Source organism: Oncorhynchus tshawytscha, linkage group LG13 (genome assembly GCF_018296145.1).
Source record: "Oncorhynchus tshawytscha isolate Ot180627B linkage group LG13, Otsh_v2.0, whole genome shotgun sequence".
Taxonomy (NCBI): Eukaryota; Metazoa; Chordata; class Actinopteri; order Salmoniformes; family Salmonidae; genus Oncorhynchus; species Oncorhynchus tshawytscha.
In genome coordinates, this window is record NC_056441.1 from 95,147,811 (window position 1) to 95,170,221 (window position 22,411).

Genomic DNA, 22,411 nt, shown 5'->3' on the forward strand with positions numbered 1-22,411 from the left:
GTGATGAGTGGAGGTCGTTTGACCGCTGACCCATTACGGATGCAGGCAATGAGACAGTGATCTTGGTTGAAGACAGCAGAGGTGTATTTAGAGGGCAAGTTGGTTAGGATGATATCTATGAGGGTGCCCGTGTTTAAGGCTTTGGGGAGGTACCTGGTAGGTTGATTGATAATCAGTTCACATATGGTGTCCAGAGCACAGCTGGGGGCAGAGGGTGGTCTATAGCAGGCGGCAACGGTGAGAGACTTGTTTTTAGGGAGGTGGATTTTTAAAAGTAGAAGTTCAAATTGTTTGGGTACAGACCTGGATAGTAGGACAGAACTCTGCAGGTTATCTTTGCAGTAGATTGCAACACCACCCCCTTTGGCAGTTCTATCTTGTCTGAAAATGTTGTAGTTTGGGATGAACATTTCAGAATTTTTGGTGGTCTTCCTAAGCCAGGATTCAGACACAGCTAGAACATCCGGGTTGGCAAAGTGTGCTAAAGCAGTGAATAAAACAATCTTAGGGAGGAGGCTTCTAATGTTAACATGCATGAAACCAAGGCTATTACAGTTACAGAAGTCATCGAAAGAGAGCGCCTGGGGAATAGGAGTGGAGCTGGGCACTGCAGGCTCTGCCAAGGGAATGCCTGACAGCCTGACAGCTTGAAAGATGTTTTGGACACTACAGTGAAAATGGTTAACTTTGTTAAAAAAAGGCCCCTGAACTCTGGTGTATTTTTTGCACTATGCAATGATATGGGCATCAACCAGGTAAAGCTTTTACAACATACAGAAGTGTGCTGGTTATCAAGGGGCAAAGTATTGACACGTTTTTTCAAATTGAGAGACGAGCTTAAAGTTTTTAAAGTTTTCTTTACTGACCACTTGTCTGACAGCTTGCAGGATGACGGGTTTCTCACACGACTGGTCTGTCTTGGGTGATGTTTTTTCTCGCCTGAATGATCTGAATCTAGGATTACAGGGACTCTCTGCAACTATATTCAATGTGCGGGACAAAATTGAGGCTATGATCAAGAAGTGTGAGCTCCTCTCTGTCTGCATTAACAAGGACAACACACAGGTCTTTCCATCATTGTATGATTTTTTTGTGTGCAAATTAACTCAAATGTGATATAGGGAATCAAATCAAATCAAATCAAATTTATTTATATAGCCCTTCGTACATCAGCTGATATCTCAAAGTGCTGTACAGAAACCCAGCCTAAAACCCCAAACAGCAAGCAATGCAGGTGTAGAAGCACGGTGGCTAGGAAAAACTCCCTAGAAAGGCCAAAACCTAGGAAGAAACCTAGAGAGGAACCAGGCTATGTGGGGTGGCCAGTCCTCTTCTGGCTGTGCCGGGTGGAGATTATAACAGAACATGGCCAAGATGTTCAAATGTTCATAAATGACCAGCATGGTCGAATAATAATAAGGCAGAACAGTTGAAACTGGAGCAGCAGCACAGTCAGGTGGAAGTTGAAACTAGAGCAGCAGCATGGCCAGGTGGACTGGGGACAGCAAGGAGTCATCATGTCAGGTAGTCCTGGGGCATGGTCCTAGGGCTCAGGTCAGTTGAAACTGGAACAGCAGCATGGCCAGGTGGACTGGGGACAGCAAGGAGTCATCATGTCAGGTAGTCCTGGAGCTCAGGTCCTAGGGCTCAGGTCCTCCGAGAGAGAGAAAGAAAGAGAGAAGGAGAGAATTAGAGAACGCACACTTAGATTCACACAGGACACCGAATAGGACAGGAGAAGTACTCCAGATATAACAAACTGACCCCAGCCCCCCGACACATAAACTACTGCAGCATAAATACTGGAGGCTGAGACAGGAGGGGTCAGGAGACACTGTGGCCCCATCCGAGGTCACCCCCAGACAGGGCCAAACAGGAAGGATATAACCCCACCCACTTTGCCAAAGCACAGCCCCCACACCACTAGAGGGATATATATAAAGGAAGCACCTGAGTGAGTTGGGTGCGCAATTACGCAGGTACTTTCCTGAAACGGATGACACAAACAACTGGATTCGTTATCCCTTTCATGCCCTGCCTCCAGTCCACTTACTGATATCTGAACAAGAGAGCCTCATCGAAATTGCAACAAGCAGTTCTGTGAAAATGTATTTTCATCAGAAGCCACAGCCCGATTTCTGTATAGGGCTGCACTCAGAGTATCCTGCCTTGGCAAATCGCCCTGTTAAGATGCCCTTTGCAACCACGTACCTATGTGAGAGTGGATTCTCAGCCCTCACTAGCATGAAAACTAAATACAGGCACAGACTGTGTGGAAAATGATTTAAGACAGAGACTCTCTCCAATACAACCCAACATTGCAGAGTTATGTACATCCTTTCAAGCACACCCTTCTCATTAACCTGTGGTGAGTTTTTCACAATTTTTGATGAACAAATAAGGTTTTATATGTAAGATGGTTAAATAAAGAGCAAAATTATTGATTATTATAATATTATTATTTGTGCCCTGGTCCTATAAGAGCTCTTGGTCACTTCCCACGAGCCGGGTTGTGACAGAAACTCACCCTCATTCTTATGTTTAATAGTATAGTATATCGTATAGTGTGTGTGTGTGGCAGGCTTACAATGATGGCAAAAAACAACATTTGAGAGTGCGCTGTCTCTGGTGCTAGAAGGGGAACAGGTGACCCTGGTGCTAGAGGGGGTACGCAGCTGGTTCAAGGTTTGAAGGGGTACAGAAATATAAAAAGGTTGGGAACCACTGCACTAGACAATTCACGTGTACTTGTTCTGTATGGAGGATAGAGGAAAACGTGTAGGCAAATGACCTTGTGTTGTCATGTCCATCTTCACTAGTAATGTCTGGGATGCATGGATATTGCATGGATATTGCGCATGCTACAAGTCCCACTCCGATGGGTTATTTGCAGTGCAAGACAGCCTTTGATCCCATCATCTGAAATGTCTCTTAGTTCAAGGACGAGCTCTTTCTTAATTCTTAGCGATAACATCTGCCTTGTTTTCACACCAACTGCAAATAATAAAACAATGTACAGTATGTATGTTTGTTTTCCCAACCTTTCAGAACAAAGTGTTCATCGGTTGTGCGACAAGGGAATGAGAGACCGTCTGTTGTATGAGTTGACAGAAAACACAGTACCTGTTATAGAAAGATGTAGTTGAGTGATACAGTTTTATGATATGCCTGTTGTAATCATTCATTTTGAATTATTCATGAAATTAATGAAGCCATCTAATGAAATGTAGATGGCTTGAATCAGGTTTCATTTTGTGCTTCATGTAAACTCTACACAGTTGCGTTCTGTGACTGTCACAAAGTAGGCTGATACTCCATTTGAGCAACATCCATCGGTTAGGCTGTAAACTGCAATATGAATGTCAATACACACAATAGATTGACTGGAATGGTGATTTCCCAGTCAGTCCTGCAATAAGAGCTAACATGCTAATACCTCTGTAACCTCTATATAGCTGTGTTCTGTGAGTGTCACTGAGCAGGCTGATACCCCATTTAATGGGGGCATAATCCACAAATCATATCAAATGTATTTATATAGCCCTTCGTACATCAGCTGATATCTCAAAGTGCTGTACAGAAACCCAGCCTAAAACCCCAAACAGCAAGCAATGCAGGTGTAGAAGCACAGTGGCTAGGAAAAACTCCCTAGAAAGGCCAAAACCTAGGAAGAAACCTAGAGAGGAACCAGGCTATGAGGGGCGGCCAGTCCTCTTCTGGCTGTGCTGGGTGGAGATTATAACAGGACATGTTCAAATGTTCATAAATGACCAGCATGGTCAAATGATAATAATCACAGTAGTTGTCGAGGGTGCAGCAAGTCAGCACCTCAGGTGCTGAACAGTTGAAACTGGAGCAGCAGCACAGACAGGTGAACTGGGGACAGCAAGGAGTCTTCATGCCAGGTAGTCCTGAGGCATGGTCCTAGGGCTCAGGTCCTCCGAGAGAGAGAAAGAAAGAGAGAAAGAGAGAATTAGAGAGAGCACACTTAAATTCACACAGGACACCGGATAAGACAGGAGAAGTACTCCAGATATAACAAACTGACCCTAGCCCCCCGACACATAAACTACTGCAGCATAAATACTGGAGGCTGAGACAGGAGGGGTCAGGAGACCATAGACCAATCCATAGGTTGAAATATACAGTAAGTATGCCCCCAATGCAATTCTAAATCTAATACATCCACATTGCGATTTAAATTGATTAAAATTAACTCATTGTCTTTCGTTGAATTTATATAAGAACAGTCAGACCTTGATTAGCATTATCTGGTGCAAACATGGCATGATTACACTATTTGTATCCGTTTGAATCACTTTCAAATGGGGAATTTTATTTTGAAGGCGAACCGCAAATTCCACTATTGTGGCTCGCTTCACATAGGTGTCTAACGTCACCGATTCGGGTTTGACTCGGGGCTTGTCAGCTAGGCTACATTACGCCAGGTCAGGTTGTGGCGTCTATGTGGGGGAAATCCGCATAGCGGGATTGCATGCTGTTTTATGAAAGAATACCTAGTATTTTTCTCGAATAAACTACCAGATACAAATCTGCTCTGAGTCCACGGAGGGAGAAAAAACATATACAAATCCTGATTCCATTGCCGGCAGAAAGAGGGAACTTCGGCTTTTGTTTTGTTAAAAAAAAACAAGTGAAGAAGACCTTTGCAGATCTGTCTGTTGGATATGATCTGAATTGTAAAGGAGGCAAATCATTTTGAACTATCCATTGTGTTTCATGGAACTTGCCATTGCGGGCATCGAGCACCTCCCGCCCCTTCGCCTCTATCCCAAAATACTGGAGGCTATAGCAATAGCAGTGACGACCTGCAGCATTGGATGAGACACGGGATCCAAGGTACACTTGACCACAATAGAAACCTGTTTTGGACGATTTCTGCTCCCCCGCATCGTTTACCTAACTCCGTTAGATAGGTACGCATCATCTCGTTTGTTCGGTTGTGCGTAAAAAAAAGCTCCTTGGATATCTTCGGCAGATCTCAACGCCAATCTACCGTACGGACACCGATTCGTGGTGCGTAGTTCAAAAGCTACTGATCGTTGGAATAACTACAGTCAGTCAATAATTGATGCTTTCCACGTCGGCTCATTAGCTTGAAACTAGTTCCAAATCGGCATCGGTTCTGAAGGTAACGGCGTATTCCCAACATACCTGGTCCAAACCATTTGGAGTGAATTGATCCAGTCCACTAAGGGGAAGCTATCAGAGAAGTTCCGGAGAGTTGAAGCGCCGTGGCGATGTTGGCGAGTGTTTGGATTGTCCTCCTGGCTGTGAACATAGAAGGTAAGCACTCGAAATACAATGCACATTGTTTTATTCGTTTTATTTCTCTATGGATACGCTAGTTGTGTCATTTCGTATCATTATTTAGCAGAATGGTTTTAGAATTACATGTCAACAAACACATGTTTTTTGTTTCATATTAGCAGCCATATGCCTAGCCGATATTTTAAGAATATATTTAAACACATTTTCAGATCACATATTTGCAATGCAAATAATTTGTTATTTTACAAATTGATTTCTATTGCATTTCGTTACAACAATTCCATGTCAGCAGGCTACGTGCAGTGAAATTACCGTGATAACAGGTAGATGGCGATAGTGATGTAGAGGCTCAATACCCATAAACATGTTCATACAACATAACATAATGACGAGACGCAGTTCCTATTTGTTTAGCCCAGGTGATCACAAGGCTCGCAACCTTCCAGAAGTATGCCTAGTTAGATATCAACATAATGTACCAGGGGAGGTCAGGTAGTAGGCTATGTTCTGTTCAATAACCTTTTGGCTGATTTTAGAGCTATTTCTAAGGCTGTAGAAATGATGATAGACTACATATTTTGGGGGGAAATGTCACTTATAAAAATGCCTTATTCTCTCGTGTTTATAAACATTGCAACAAAATAACAATGCAATACAATGCTACTATATTGTATATCAAATCAAATGTTATTGGTCACATACACATATTTAGCAGATGTAATTGTGGGTGTTGCGAAGTACTTCCTAGCTCCAACAGCGCAGTAGTATCTAACAATTCACAACAATAAACACAAATCTAAAAGTTACAAAAATGGAATTAAGAAATATGTAAATATTACATGGATCAATGTCGGATTGGCATTGACTAAAATACATTAGAATAGAATACAGTATATACAAATGAGTTGTAAGCATTATTAAAGTGACTAGTGTTGCATTATTAAAGTGGCCAGTGCTTCCAGGTCTATGTATATGGGGCAGCAGCCTCTAAGGTGCAGGGTTACGTAACCGGATGGAAGCCAGGTAGTGGTGGCTATTTAACAGTCTGATGGCCTTGAGATAGAAGCTGTTTTTCAGTCTCTCAGTCCCAGCTTTGATGCACCTGTACTGAATTTGCTTTCTGGATGATAGCGGGGTGAACAGGCAGTGGCTCATGGAGGTTGATGTCCTTGATGATCTTTGTCCTTCCTGTGACATCGGGTGCTGTAGGTGTCATGGAGGGCAGGCAGTGTGCAGCCGATGATGCGTTGTGCAGACCTCACTACCCTCTGAAGAGCCTTGCGGTTGTGGGCGGAGCAGTTGCCATACCAGGCGGTGAAAAAGCCAGACAGGATGCTTTCAATTGTGTATCTGTAAAAGTTTGTGAGGGTCTTAGGTGCCTGCCAAGCTGAATTTATTAAGCCTCCTGAGGTTGAAGAGGCACTGTTGCGCCTTCTTCACCACACTGTCTGTGTGGGTGGACCATTTCAGATTGTCTAGTATAACATGCATCAATGAAACATATTCCTACTATATAATGGGGCATATCATTATGCTAAACATGAAACAACGTATTTAAAAAGGCCTATGCTTGTTCATAATCTGGTTTTCACACCATCTGAATGGAATAGCTATAGCAGCCTCTATTCAGACACCATCTGAATGGAATAGCTATAGCAGCCTCTATTCAGACATCATCTGAATGGAATAGCTATAGCAGCCTCTATTCAGACACCATCTGAATGGAATAGCTATAGCAGCCTCTATTCAGACACCATCTGAATGGAATAGCTATAACAGCCTCTAATCAGACATCATCTGAATGGAATAGCTATAGCAGCCTCTATTCAGACACCATCTGAATGGAATAGCTATAGCAGCCTCTAATCAGACACCATCTGAATGGAATAGCTATAACAGCCTCTAATCAGACACCATCTGAATGGAATAGTTATAGCAGCCTCTAATCAGACACCATCTGAATGGAATAGTTATAGCAGCCTCTAATCAGACACCATCTGAATGGAATAGTTATAGCAGTCTCTAATCAGACACCATCTGAATGGAATAGTTATAGCAGCCTCTACTTGGCTTGATGTGTCCACATCTGTTCTAAGGGATGACATCATCAACCATCAAACTACCAATGTGTTCTTCCTGGTACAAACAGATAATTACACAGTAACGACACATAGTGAAGACATTATTGTTCTAAACTAATCTTGCCAATCTTATTTCCCCATGGGACAATGAAGTATTTATTCATTATAATGCACTGGTGAGTGATTGATCATTGGAAGAGAAATCAACCATTGAAGTGGCAATTATTATTTTTTTGACTGTGGGATCTTTGATTGTGAAATACTACTGTAGTTTGAAGAGTGACTTTTAAAACATTAATATATTTGTGCATATTTACATGAGACAGAGGGCCATCCAATGGGTAGTCATGCATCACTTTCTATAGGGCTTGTTTATTTCTGTGGGCAGAGATGTCATAAATCAGGGATTATACACTACGCAGTAATTCTCTGTAAAGCTGCAGTGTGTTTGTGAGAGCGGAGTTTGCTGTGTCCGTAAATCCAGGATTAAAGCAAGCAATTTGAATGAATGGTATGGATACCAACCGTGCCCCACCTTCCCTACACCCTACCACCTGTTTTCAGCATTGTGACTTAGATGGAGCCTTTCCTTCCTTTCATTACAAACCGTGGATATATCCCAAATTGCACCCTGTATCCTATATAGGGTGCTACTCTTGACAAGAGCCCTATGGAAATGGATGCCATTTGAGACACTCCATGTCTGACTGTCTTCTGTCTCAGTGTAGTGTACCTCCCGGAGGAAACCGCTTACTGAAATGATACCAGGCCATTATTAAAATCACTTTAAGCTTCCGCCCTGTAAATTATCTTTGGAAATTCAGCCTTTTAAGTGTGAAATGTGTAGTTGTGAGAATTTACTGGTTGATACATGCATACATCTATAGAGAGGTGTAGTACTGCAGAGTAGAGGTCGACCGATTATGATTCATAAATGACCAGCATGGTCCAATAATAATAAGGCAGAACAGTTTAAACTGGAGCAGCAGCACGGCCAGGTGGACTGGGGACAGCAAGGAGTCATCATGTCAGGTAGTCCTGAGGCATGGTCCTAGGGCTCAGGTCCTCCGAGAGAGAGAGAGAAAGAAAGAGAGAATTAGAGAGAGCACACTTAAATTCACACAGGACACCGAATAGGACAGGAGAACTACTCCAGATATAACAAACTGACCCTAGCCCCCTGACACAAACTACTGCAGCATAAATACTGGAGGCTGAGACAGGAGGGGTCAGGAGACACTGTGGCCCCATCCGAGGACACCCCCGGACAGGGCCAAACAGGAAGGATATAACCCCACCCACTTTGCCAAAGCACAGCCCCCACACCACTAGAGGGATATCTTCAACCACCAACTTACTTATCCTGAGACAAGGCTGAGTATAGCCCACAAAGATCTCCGCCACGGCACAACCCGAGGGGGCGCCAACCCAGACAGGAAGATCACATCAGTGACTAAACCCACTCAAGTGACGCACCCCTCCCAGGGACGGTATGAAAGAGCCCCAGTAAGCCAGTGACTCAGCCCCTGTAATAGGGTTAGAGGCAGAGAATCCCGGTGGAAAGAGGGGAACCGGCCAGGCAGAGACAGCAAGGGTGGTTCGTTGCTCCAGAGCCTTTCTGTTCACCTTCCCACTCCTGGGCCAGACTACACTCAATCATATGACCCACTGAAGAGATGAGTCTTCAGTAAAGACTTAAAGGTTGAGACCGAGTTTGCGTCTCTTACATGGGTAGGCAGACCATTCCATAAAAATGGAGCTCTATAGGAGAAAGCCCTGCCTCCAGCTGTTTGCTTAGAAATTCTAGGGACAATTAGGAGGCCTGCATCTTGTGACCGTAGCGTACGTGTAGGTATGTACGGCAGGACCAAATCAGAGAGATAGGTAGGAGCAAGCCCATGTAATGCTTTGTAGGTTAGCAGTAAAAACTTGAAATCAGCCCTTGCTTTGACAGGAAGCCAGTGTAGAGAGGCTAGCACTGGAGTAATATGATACAATTTTTTGGTTCTAGTCAGGATTCTAGCAGCCGTATTTAGCACCAACTGAAGTTTATTTAGTGCTTTATCCGGGTAGCCGGAAAGTAGAGCATTGCAGTAGTCTAACCTAGAAGTGACAAAAGCATGGATTAATTTTTCTGCATAATTTTTGGACAGAAAGTTTCTGATTTTTGCAATGTTACATAGATGGAAAAAAGCTGTCCTTGAAATGGTCTTGAGATCAGGGTCCAGAGTAACGCCGAGGTCCTTCACAGTTTTATTTGAGACGACTGTACAACCATTAAGATTAATTGTCAGATTCAACAGAAGATCTCTTTGTTTCTTGGGACCTAGAACAAGCATCTCTGTTTTGTCCAAGTTTAAAAGTAGAACGTTTGCAGCCATCCACTTCCTTATGTCTGAAACACATGCTTCTAGCGAGGGCAATTTTGGGGCTTCACCATGTTTCATTGAAATGTACAGCTGTGTGTCATTCTCATAGCAGTGAAAGTTAACATTATGTTTTCAAATGACATCCCCAAGAGGTAAAATATATAGTGAAAACAATAGTGGTCCTAAAACGGAACCTTGAGGAACACCGAAATGTACAGTTTATTTAGCTCCTCCCATCTGGGTAGTCCTGAAATAAACACGGAATGTGTCACAAATGGCATCCTATTCCCTTTATAGTGCCCTACTTTTGACCAGGGCCCATTGGGGTAGTGCCCTACTTTTGACCAGGGCCCATTGGGGTAGTGCCCTACTTTTGACCAGGGCCCATTGGGGTAGTGCACTACTTTGGACCAGGGCCCATAGGGTAGTGCACTACTTTGGACCAGGGCCCATTGGGGTAGTGCACTACTTTGGACCAGGGCCCATTGGGGTAGTGCACTACTTTAGACCAGGAAGTATAGGGGTAGTGCACTACTTTGGACCAGGGCCCAAAGGATAGTGCACTACTTTGGACCAGGGCCCATAGGGTAGTGCACTACTTTGGACCAGGGCCCATAGGGTAGTGCACTAGGATGTATGCTGAGGGTCCTAAGGTGCTCCTGCTAATGTTCATCTCTTCAGCTCTCTGCACTGGGCCTTGTGACGTGAGGTGTGAGACTGACTGATGCACTACTTTGATCAAGCGGCCCTGTCTGATGTACATTGAGATAATCACTGTGCTTGTAGAGAAGATCAGGATTAAATGGTTCTCTGGGGGGCTTGGGATTCACGCTGCCGGAGACAGCGTTTCAAGCTGCTCATTCAAGGTAAGTGGAAAAGGTCCTAGTTCTCTCTATTTGTGTGAAGGAATGTTGGAGAACGTTGGAGTTGGTTTGTTCTTGGTTTCATCATTCTATTTGTGTGAAGGAATGTTGGAGAACGTTGGAGTTGGCTTGTTCTTCGTTTCATCATTCTATTTGTGTGAAGGAATGTTGGAGAACGTTGGAGTTGGTTTGTTCGAGGTCTCATTGTCCATCCACATCAGACATGATCTTGACACGCAGGTTAAAATACCAAAACCAACTATATTAAATTGGAGACAGGTCAAATCACACATGAAACATTCATGTGTACAGCTACTGCTGTTGCTGGTTTGTCCTGGGAGATGAACTACGGGTTGCTATATTACCTGACAGGCATGGTCTTCTTTTTAGCTGGTTCTTTGTAATCAACCAAAACCGTGCATTTCTCTACACTGACGATGAATCCACAGATAAAAAGGGAAACCTAGTTAGTTTTTAGTTAGTTACCATTAATTAATCTCTCCTCGTTGGTCTTTCAAACATCCACGTAGGTTTGTGTCTCCCTGATATCCACGTGGGTTAGTGTCTCCCTGATATCCACGTGGGTTTGTGTCTCCCTGATATCCACGTGTGTTTGTGTCTCCCTGATATCCACGTGGGTTTGTGTCTCCCTGATATCCACGTGGGTTAGTGTCTCCCTGATATCCACGTAGGTTTGTGTCTCCCTGATATCCACGTGGGTTTGTGTCTCCCTGATATCCACGTAGGTTTGTGTCTCCCTGATATCCACGTGTGTTTGTGTCTCCCTGATATCCATGTGGGTTTGTGTCTCCCAGGTATCCACGTAGGTTAGTGTCTCCCTGATATCCACGTGGGTTTGTGTCTCCCTGATATCCACGTGGGTTTGTGTCTCCCTGATATCCACGTAGGTTTGTGTCTCCCTGATATCCACGTGGGTTAGTGTCTCCCTGATATCCACGTGGGTTAGTGTCTCCCTGATATCCACGTGGGTTTGTGTCTCCCTGATATCCACGTGTGTTTGTGTCTCCCTGATATCCACGTGGGTTTGTGTCTCCCTGATATCCACGTGGGTTAGTGTCTCCCTGATATCCACGTAGGTTTGTGTCTCCCTGATATCCACGTAGGTTTGTGTCTCCCTGATATCCACGTAGGTTTGTGTCTCCCGGATATCCACGTAGGTTTGTGTCTCCCTGATATCCATGTGGGTTTGTGTCTCCCAGGTATCCACATAGGTTAGTGTCTCCCTGATATCCACGTGGGTTTGTGTCTCCCTGATATCCACGTGGGTTAGTGTCTCCCTGATATCCACGTGGGTTAGTGTCTCCCTGATATCCACGTGGGTTTGTGTCTCCCTGATATCCACGTAGGTGTCACACCCTGACCTTAGTTATCTTTGTTTTCTTTATTATTTTGGTTAGGTCAGGGTGTGACGAGGGTGGTATGTGTGTTTTTCTCTAGTCTAGGTTTTTTTTTGTACAGCTATGGGGTTTTGGTTTGTCTAGGTAAATGTAGGTCTATGGTGGCCTGAATTGGTTCCCAATCAGAGGCAGCTGTCTATCGTCCTATTTAGGTTGCCATTTCCATTTTGGTTTTGTGGGTTATTGTCTATGTGTAGTTGCATGTCAGCACTAGTTGTTTATAGCGTTACGTTCGTTTTGTTGTTTTGTTCGTTTGTGTTCCTCATTTAAATAAAAGAAGAATGTATTCCAATCACGCTGCACCTTGGTCTCCTCGTTACGACGAACGTGACAGAATAACCCACCATAACAGGACCAAGCAGCGTGAAAAGGAGGAGCAGACGTTATGGACTTGGGAAGAGATTTTGGAACGGAAAAGGATCCTGGACATGGGAGGAAATACTAGATGGAGCAGGACCCTGGACGTAGCCTGGGGAGTATATGAAGAAATGAGGGTACACGGCTAGAGGCAGCCCAAATAAAAAAAAATTGGGGGGAGGCACACGAGGAGATTGACTGAGTCAGGTAGGAGACCTGAGCCAACTCCTCGTGCTTACCGTGGGGAGCGTGTAACTGGTCAGGCACCGTGTTATACAGAGATGCGCACGGTGTCTCCAGTGCGCTATTCTAGCCTGGTGCGCTCTATTCCTTTCCGGGCTAGAATGGGCATCCAGCCAGGACGTATTGAGCCAGCTCTATGTTCTGGATCTCCAATGTGTCTCCACGGTCCAGTGTATCCTGTGCCTCCTCCCCGCACTCGCCCTGAGGTGGGTGTCACCAGCCCAGTACCACCAGTGCCAGCACCACGCACCAGGCCTACAGTGCGCTTCGGTAGTCCAGAGCGTCCGGCGACAGTACCCAGTCCAGAGTCCGGCGACAGTACCCAGTCCAGAGCTTCACCCCTAGTCACGTCTAGCTTTACCCCTAGTCACTCACCCCTAGTCACGTCTAGCTTTACCTCTGGTCACTCACCCCATGTCACGTCTAGCTTCACCCCTGGTCACGTCTAGCTTCACCCCTAGTCACGTCTAGCTTCACCCCTAGTCACGTGTAGCTTCACCCCTAGTCACGTCTAGCTTCACCCCTAGTCACGTCTAGCTTCACCCCTAGTCACGTCTAGCTTCACCCCTAGTCACGTCTAGCTTCACCCCTAGTCACGTCTAGCTTCACCCCTAGTCACGTCTAGCTTCACCCCTAGTCACGTCTAGCTTCACCCCTAGTCACGTCTAGCTTCACCCCATGTCACGTCTAGCTTCACCCCTAGTCACGTCTAGCTTCACCCCTAGTCACGTCTAGCTTCACCCCATGTCACGTCTAGCTTCACCCCATGTCACGTCTAGCTTCACCCCTAGTCACGTCTAGCTTCACCCCTAGTCACGTCTAGCTTCACCCCTAGTCACATCTAGCTTCACCCCTAGTCACATCTAGCTTCACCCCTAGTCACGTCTAGCTTTACCTCTGGTCACTCACCCCTAGTCACGTCTAGCTTCACCCCTAGTCACGTCTAGCTACACCCCTAGTCACGTCTAGCTACACCCCTAGTCACGTCTAGCTTCACCCCTAGTCACGTCTAGCTTCACCCCTAGTCACGTCTAGCTTCACCCCATGTCACGTCTAGCTTCACCCCTAGTCACATCTAGCTTCACCCCTGGTCACTCACCCCATGTCACGTCTAGCTTCACCCTTAGTCACGTCTAGCTTCACCCCTAGTCACGTCTAGCTTCACCCCATGTCACGTCTAGCTTCACCCCTAGTCACGTCTAGCTTCACCCCTAGTCTCGTCTAGCTTCACCCCTAGTCTCGTCTAGCTTCACCCCTAGTCACGTCTAGCTTCACCCCTAGTCACGTCTAGCTTCACCCCATGTCACGTCTAGCTTCACCCCTAGTCACGTCTAGCTTCACCCCTAGTCACGTCTAGCTTCACCCCTAGTCACGTCTAGCTTCACCCCTAGTCACGTCTAGCTTTACCTCTGGTCACTCACCCCTAGTCACGTCTAGCTTCACCCCTAGTCACGTCTAGCTTCACCCCTAGTCACGTCTAGCTTCACCCCTAGTCACGTCTAGCTTCACCCCTAGTCACGTCTAGCTTCACCCCTAGTCACGTCTAGCTTCACCCCTAGTCACGTCTAGCTTCACCCCTAGTCACGTCTAGCTTTACCTCTGGTCACTCACCCCTAGTCACGTCTAGCTTCACCCCTAGTCACGTCTAGCTTCACCCCATGTCACGTCTAGCTTCACCCCTAGTCACGTCTAGCTTCACCCCTAGTCACGTCTAGCTTCACCCCTAGTCACGTCTAGCTTCACCCCTAGTCACGTCTAGCTTCACCCCTGGTCACGTGTAGCTTCACCCCTAGTCACGTCTAGCTTCACCCCTAGTCACGTCTAGCTTCACCCCTAGTCACGTCTAGCTTCACCCCTAGTCACGTCTAGCTTCACCCCTAGTCACGTCTAGCTTCACCCCTAGTCACGTCTAGCTTTACCTCTGGTCACTCACCCCTAGTCACGTCTAGCTTCACCCCTAGTCACGTCTAGCTTCACCCCATGTCACGTCTAGCTTCACCCCATGTCACGTCTAGCTTCACCCCTAGTCACGTCTAGCTTCACCCCTAGTCACGTCTAGCTTCACCCCTAGTCACGTCTAGCTTCACCCCTAGTCACGTCTAGCTTCACCCCTAGTCACGTCTAGCTTCACCCCTAGTCACGTCTAGCTTCACCCCTGGTCACTACACTAAAGCAAAAACACACTTTACTTTCAATGTAAAACACAGATTTTTTTTATGGTCTGTGTTCTGAAAGTCCAGATCTCTGAACTGTAACTCGACCCCTGCAGCTTGATTGAAATGTAAAGACAATGTTCCCGTATAAGCAGAGACAGCATTCATGTTAAACTCTGCAGATATCGTGTCAGTAAGAAATGACGTTCAGCGATACACATTGAATAGAGCCCTACGTTATTGAATGTTGTAAGGATATGGTGACATACTGTAAGTTTAAGTCACATCTATAGCTACATGGTTCCTTGATGAGTCACTGCAACGTCCTGTTGGTAGAAGAAAATCTCCCTTCAAATCTTTTGTTCCCCCTGTGGTCCCAGCTTTTTGACATGCAAAGACCAGAATCCAGGCTTTCACCCCAGGGTTAAAGGGCTCTCCTCATGAATGCCTGCTGTCTTTGAAGCACAAGTGATATACAACATGTTGAGTTCGGACTCTGACGTCTCTGCCTGCCCAAACACACAGTCAGGCCCCATTCAGCTATCGAAATGATGCCTGGAATATTATTGAAAGGATTGTAAGTATTATACAATTGGCCATGAACTTGGATGTCCTCTTTTGGTAGACTGTGTTATAGTCTATAAGGCAGTGGTAGACTGTGTTATAGTCTATAAGGTAGTGGTAGACTGTGTTATAGTCTATAAGGTAGTGGTAGACTGTTTTATAGTCTATAAGGTAGTGGTAGACTGTGTTATAGTCTATAAGGTAGTGGTAGACTGTTTTATAGTCTATAAGGTAGTGGTAGACTGTTTTATAGTCTATAAGGTAGTGGTAGACTGTTTTATAGTCTATAAGGTAGTGATAGACTGTTTTATAGTCTATAAGGTAGTGGTAGACTGTTTTATAGTCTATAAGGTAGTGGTAGACTGTTTTATAGTCTATAAGGTAGTGGTAGACTGTTTTATAGTCTAAGGTAGTGGTAGACTGTTTTATAGTCTATAAGGTAGTGGTAGACTGTGTTATAGTCTATAAGGTAGTGGTAGACTGTTTTATAGTCTATAAGGTAGTGGTAGACTGTTTTATAGTCTATAAGGTAGTGGTAGACTGTTTTATAGTCTATAAGGTAGTGGTAGACTGTTTTATAGTCTATAAGGTAGTGGTAGACTGTTTTATAGTCTATAAGGTAGTGGTAGACTGTTTTATAGTCTATAAGGTAGTGGTAGACTGTTTTATAGTCTATAAGGTAGTGGTAGACTGTTTTATAGTCTATAAGGTAGTGGTAGACTGTTTTATAGTCTATAAGGTAGTGGTAGACTGTGTTATAGTCTATAAGGTAGTGGTAGACTGTGTTATAGTCTATAAGGTAGTGGTAGACTGTTTTATATTCCATAAGGTAGTGGTAGACTGTGTTATAGTCTATAAGGTAGTGGTAGACTGTTTTATAGTCTATAAGGTAGTGGTAGACTGTTTTATATTCCATAAGGTAGTGGTAGACTGTTTTATAGTCTATAAGGTAGTGGTAGACTGTGTTATAGTCTATAAGGTAGTGGTAGACTGTGTTATAGTCTATAAGGTAGTGGTAGACTGTGTTATAGTCTATAAGGTAGTGGTAGACTGTGTTATAGTCTATAAGTTAGTGGTATACTTTTTATAGTCTATAAGGTAGTGGTAGACTGTTTTATAGTCTATAAGGTAGTGGTAGACTGTTTTATAGTCTATAAGGTAGTGGTAGACTGTGTTATAGTCTATAAGGTAGTGGTAGACTGTGTTATAGTCTATACGGTAGTGGTAGACTGTTTTATAGTCTATAAAGTAGTGGTAGACTGTTTTATAGTCTAAGGTAGTGGTAGACTGTGTTATAGGTTACTGTAAGGTAGACCTTGGTGATATGGCCTAAAACTCATATCTTGATTTTTTTTTTTCAAATTTATGGGCGATTCATGATATGCAGTGCATTCGGAAATTATTCAGACCACTTTGATGCTACAAGCTTGGTACACCTGTATTTGGGAAGTTTCTCCCATTCTTCTCTACAGATCCTCTCAAGCTCTGTCAGGTTGGAAGGGGAGCGTCGCTGCACAGCTATTTTCAGGTCTCTCTAGAGATTTTCCATCGGGTTCAAATCCGACTGGGCCACTCAAGGACATTCAGAGACTTGTCCCAAAGCCACTCCTGCGTTGTCTTGGCTGTGTGGTTAGGGTCGTTGTCCCGTTGGAAGGGGGAACCTTCACCTCACCTCTGGAGCAGGTTTTCATGAAGGGTTTCTAAATTAGCTTTGTTGTACAATTAAATACCAAATACCCTGCATTTAAACAGCAATAATGTAATGAATTCAGAACTTGTGATATTATATCTAGTCCAACAACCATAAGTCCCACGAATCATTTAATTATTTTATCAAAATAGTTTTACCTGCCTTTATTTTGCAATAATCACTGATCTGTCTTTCAGGTCTTCTATAAAAATGACATTTTTGTAACAACAAATACCAGAACCATGACCATTCACAAATAATGTAGCAGACATTAGAGAAACAATGACCATTCACTAATAATGTATCAGACATTATAGAAACCATGAATAATGACTAATAATGTAGCAGGCATTAGAGAAACATGACCATTCACTAATAATGTAGCAGACATTAGATAAACATGACCATTCACTAATAATGTAGCAGACATTAGAGAAACAATGAATAATGACTAATAATGTAGCAGGCATTAGAGAAACATGACCATTCACTAATAATGTAGCAGACATTAGATAAACATGACCATTCACTAATAATGTAGCAGACATTAGAGAAACATCACCATTCACTAATAATGTAGCAGACAGAGAAACCATGAATAATGACTAATAATGTAGCAGGCATTAGAGAAACCATGACCATTCACTAATAATGTAGCAGACATTAGAGAAACCATGACCATTCACTAATAATGTAGCCGACATTAGAGAAACCATGAATAATGACTAATAATGTAGCAGACATTAGAGAAACATGATCATTCACTAATAATGTAGCAGACATTAGAGAAACCATGAATAATGACTAATAATGTAGCAGACATTAGAGAGACCCTAAAGAATGACTAATAATGTAGCAGGCATTAGAGAAACATGATCATTCACTAATAATGTAGCAGACATTAGAGAAACCATGAATAATGACTAATAATGTAGCAGACATTAGAGAAACCATGAATAATGACTAATAATGTAGCAGACATTAGAGAAACCCTAAATAATGACTAGTAATGTAGCAGGCATTAGAGAAACCATGAATAATGACTAATAATGTAGCAGACATTATAGAGACCATGAATAATGACTAATAATGTAGTAGCCATTATAGAAACCATGATCATTCACTAATAATGTAGCAGGCATTAGAGAAACCATGAATAATGACTAATAATGTAGCAGAAATGAGAGAAACCATGACCATTCACTAATAATGTAGCAGACATTAGAGAAACCATGAATAATGACTAATAATGTAGCAGAAATTAGAGAAACCATGACCATTCACTAATAATGTAGCAGACATTAGAGAAAGCATGAATAATGACTAATAATGTAGCAGAAATGAGAGAAACCATGACCATTCACTAATAATGTAGCAGGCATTAGAGAAACCATGAATAATGACTAATAATGTAGCAAGCATTAGAGAAACCATGAATAATGACTAATAATGTAGCAGTCATTATTGAAAATGAACACAGGTCTCATAAACAATCTCTCAAGCACAAACCCACGTGCTAGTGACTAGCTAATATTTATATTTCAAGTTGAACCAACTTGGATCTGGGTATAATTTCACATGGTCTGAATTCAGCTAACAAGGCAAACCAGTTGAATTGTTATGAACACACCCTTCTGTCAGTCTCCGACTGTTTGAACAGCAGGCTAGCCTGTCCACTTCTGTCAGTCTCCGACTGTTTGAACAGCAGGCTAGCCTGTCCACTTCTGTCAGTCTCCGACTGTTTGAACAGCAGGCTAGCCTGTCCACTTCTGTCAGTCTCCGACTGTTTGAACAGCAGGCTAGCCTGTCCACTTCTGTCAGTCTCCGACTGTTTGAACAGCAGGCTAGCCTGTCCACTTCTGTCAGTCTCCGACTGTTTGAACAGCAGGCTAGCCTGTCCACTTCTGTCAGTCTCCGACTGTTTGAACAGCAGGCTAGCCTGTCCACTTCTGTCAGTCTCCGACTGTTTGAACAGCAGGCTAGCCTGTCCACGTCTGTCAGTCTCCGACTGTTTGAACAGCAGGCTAGCCTGTCCACTTCTGTCAGTCTCCGACTGTTTGAACAGCAGGCTAGCCTGTCCACTTCTGTCAGTCTCCGACTGTTTGAACAGCAGGCTAGCCTGTCCACTTCTGTCAGTCTCCGACTGTTTGAACAGCAGGCTAGGCTGTCCACTTCTGTCAGTCTCCGACTGTTTGAACAGCAGGCTAGCCTGTCCACTTCTGTCAGTCTCCGACTGTTTGAACAGCAGGCTAGCCTGTCCACTTCTGTCAGTCTCCGACTGTTTGAACAGCAGGCTAGCCTGTCCACTTCGTTCACATGCTGAAATCAATTGGCCTACGTTATTTCTCAGAATGACAACGAGTTGCCAATTCCTTTATATAATTGTTTTATGCTTATTGCACATTTTATAAAACACAGTCATCCAAACAGCTGGTATAATAACCTGGATTTGACTAATACGTGGTACCGTAATGCGTGACAAACGGGAGCATTCATTATCCAGAATGAATATTCATTGGTACATCCGTTTTAGTAGTTTCTGCTCTGCTCAACATTTGAAGAGTTGAAACATAACCTTTCCAACCGTACCCTGTTTAACTTCTCCTCGAATACACAGGAAAATAATGTCTCCATGTGTTTGTGTGTCCATGTGACCTATTCTGTTGGACCAAACCTCAAATACAAACCACGAGTTGAAACCGTTTGTCAGAGAAGAAGAAGTGATCTCTCACCTTTTGTTGTTGTGAGGGGTAGTGGGAGGGGTTTAGGAGGAAAAGTCGAAGCGAGAGGTTTCACTCTTGCCAAACATCTGTCCAAAATAAGCACAATTTGTCTCTATGGGGTTGTTTGGACCTAAGCTTGTCTCCTGCCTTCCCACCTTTAGGACAACGACTCTCATTGTTAGCGTGGCGACATGAGCATCTCGTCACAATATACAGATCTCTGGTGTAAATGGGAAGGTGCACAGCACAGAAGGAGTGAAGGAGACGAGACCAAAAAGACAACATGAGAACAAGCTGATAAAAACGCTCATAAAAACAAAAAAATACAAACAAAAAAATGATTCTGTGATACAGGCATTTGGAATATCACACAAAAACATCCATTCAAATGAATGGAATGAATGTGCTGTATCGCCCAGCCCTACTATACGGTAGAGCACCTGTTTGTGGCTATTGTGAAGGACGGTTGTCATCTGCCAATCAGCTAATCCCTCTCTCTCATCTTAATTAAATAAAATCAATTAGACATGTGGAAATCAAACCAGGGGTAATGAATGCAATCCAATATTGGAATCTTGCTCGACTTAAACGGAATCTGTTCTCTGTGTTTCCGTTCTGTCGGGTTTGTTATGGCTTATGACCCACGCTTACTTTTTCTGAATACCTGAATACCTGTCTGAATACCTATTGTAACCCCCCAGCTGAATGTGTTGTCTATCTGAATACCTATTGTAACCCCCCAGCTGAATGTTGTCTGTCTGAATACCTATTGTAACCCCCCCAGCTGAATGTGTTGTCTGTCTGAATACCTATTGTAACCCCCCAGCTGAATGTGTTGTCTGTCTGAATACCTATTGTAACCCCCCAGCTGAATGTGTTGTCTGTCTGAATACCTATTGTAACAACCCCCCAGCTGAATGTGTTGTCTGTCTGAATACCTATTGTAACCCCCCAGCTGAATGTTGTCTGTCTGAATACCTATTGTACCCCCCAGCTGAATGTGTTGTCTGTCTGAATACCTATTGTAACCCCCCAGCTGAATGTGTTGTCTGTCTGAATACCTATTGTAACCCCCCAAGCTGAATGTGTTGTCTGTCTGAATACCTATTGTAACCCCCAGCTGAATGTGCTGTCTGTCTGAATACCTATTGTAACCCCCCAGCTGAATGTGTTGTCTGTCTGAATACCTATTGTAACCCCCCAGCTGAATGTGTTGTCTGTCTGAATACCTATTGTAACCCCCAGCTGAATGTGCTGTCTGTCTGAATACCTATTGTAACCCCCAGCTGAATGTGTTGTCTGTCTGAATACCTATTGTAACCCCCCCCAGCTGAATGTGTTGTCTGTCTGAATACCTATTGTAACCCCCCACCCCCAGCTGAATGTGTTGTCTGTCTACAAGGGGGCAGAGAGAACAATACAGTCATCCAGATAGTCAGTATGACCCCATTCCCACTCATTGGCTTTGCAGGAAATGTCCACAGTGTGATTAACTAGATTTCAACAGGGTGAAGCTTTCTTTGAGTAGTTCTTTGTTTACAGGTTTCAACAATCTGCGGTTTTTAACATACCACTATGTTTCTGAGGGAGGGAGGCTATGTTGCCTCTATTCAGACTAGACACCATCGTTAAACTGCTTCTATCCTCTCAGGTTGTCTGTAAGTGAGACCCAGGGTGACATTTTGACAGGAGGAGGTAGACCTTAATGCTGTGATGTTGTCAGAACTGACTCTCACTTCCATTTCTCACCCTGCATGGCAAGGCAGTCATTTCAAAATGAGATCCGAGTCATTTTGAAAACCAGAGAACAGATGTGAGATTTAACAAGTTAACTCACCGTCGGTTATTTAACTAGTTAACTCCGCGTCGGTTATTTAACTAGTTACCCCAGCGGCGGTTATTTAACTAGTTACACCAGCGTCGGTTATTTAACTAGTTACCCCAGCGTCGGTTATTTAACTAGTTAACTCCGCGTTGGTTATTTAACTAGTTACCCCAGCGTCGGTTATTTAACTAGTTAACTCTGCGTTGGTTATTTAACTAGTTAACTCAGCATCGGTTATTTAACTAGTTACCCCAGCGTCGGTTATTTCACTAGTTACCCCAGCGTCGGTTATTTAACTAGTTACCCCAGCGTCGGTTATTTAACTAGTTAACTCAGCGTCGGTTATTTAACTAGTTACCCCAGCGGCGGTTATTTAACTAGTTACCCCAGCGTCGGTTATTTAACTAGTTACCCCAGCGTCGGTTATTTAACTAGTTACCTCAGCGTCGATTATTTAACTAGTTACCCCAGCGTCGGTTATTTAGGTAGTTAACTCAGCGTCGGTTATTTAACTAGTTACCCCAGCGTCGGTTATTTAACTAGTTACCCCAGCGGCGGTTATTTAACTAGTTACCCCAGCGGCGGTTATTTAACTAGTTACCCCAGCGGCGGTTATTTAACTAGTTACCCCAGCGGCGGTTATTTAACTAGTTACCCCAGCGGTGGTTATTTAACTAGTTACCCCAGCGGCGGTTATTTAACTAGTTACCCCAGCGGTGGTTATTTAACTAGTTACCCCAGCGGCGGTTATTTAACTAGTTACCCCAGCGTCGGTTATTTAACAAGTTAACTCAGCGTCGGTTATTTAACTAGTTACCCCAGCGTCGGTTATT

The 22,411-nt window shown here is 43.8% G+C and overlaps 1 protein-coding gene across 1 annotated transcript in view; it reads left to right on the plus strand.

The window, feature by feature from the left end:
• Positions 1-4,403: 4,403 nt before the first annotated feature.
• The window catches only part of LOC112238700 (nectin-1), a 160,638-nt gene continuing 142,630 nt past the window's right edge, over positions 4,404-22,411 (plus strand). The window contains exon 1 of the mRNA XM_042296551.1: positions 4,404-5,307. Within this exon, the coding sequence (XP_042152485.1) occupies positions 5,262-5,307 (46 nt within the window). The 5' untranslated portion in view covers positions 4,404-5,261. The remainder of the gene's footprint in view (positions 5,308-22,411) is intronic.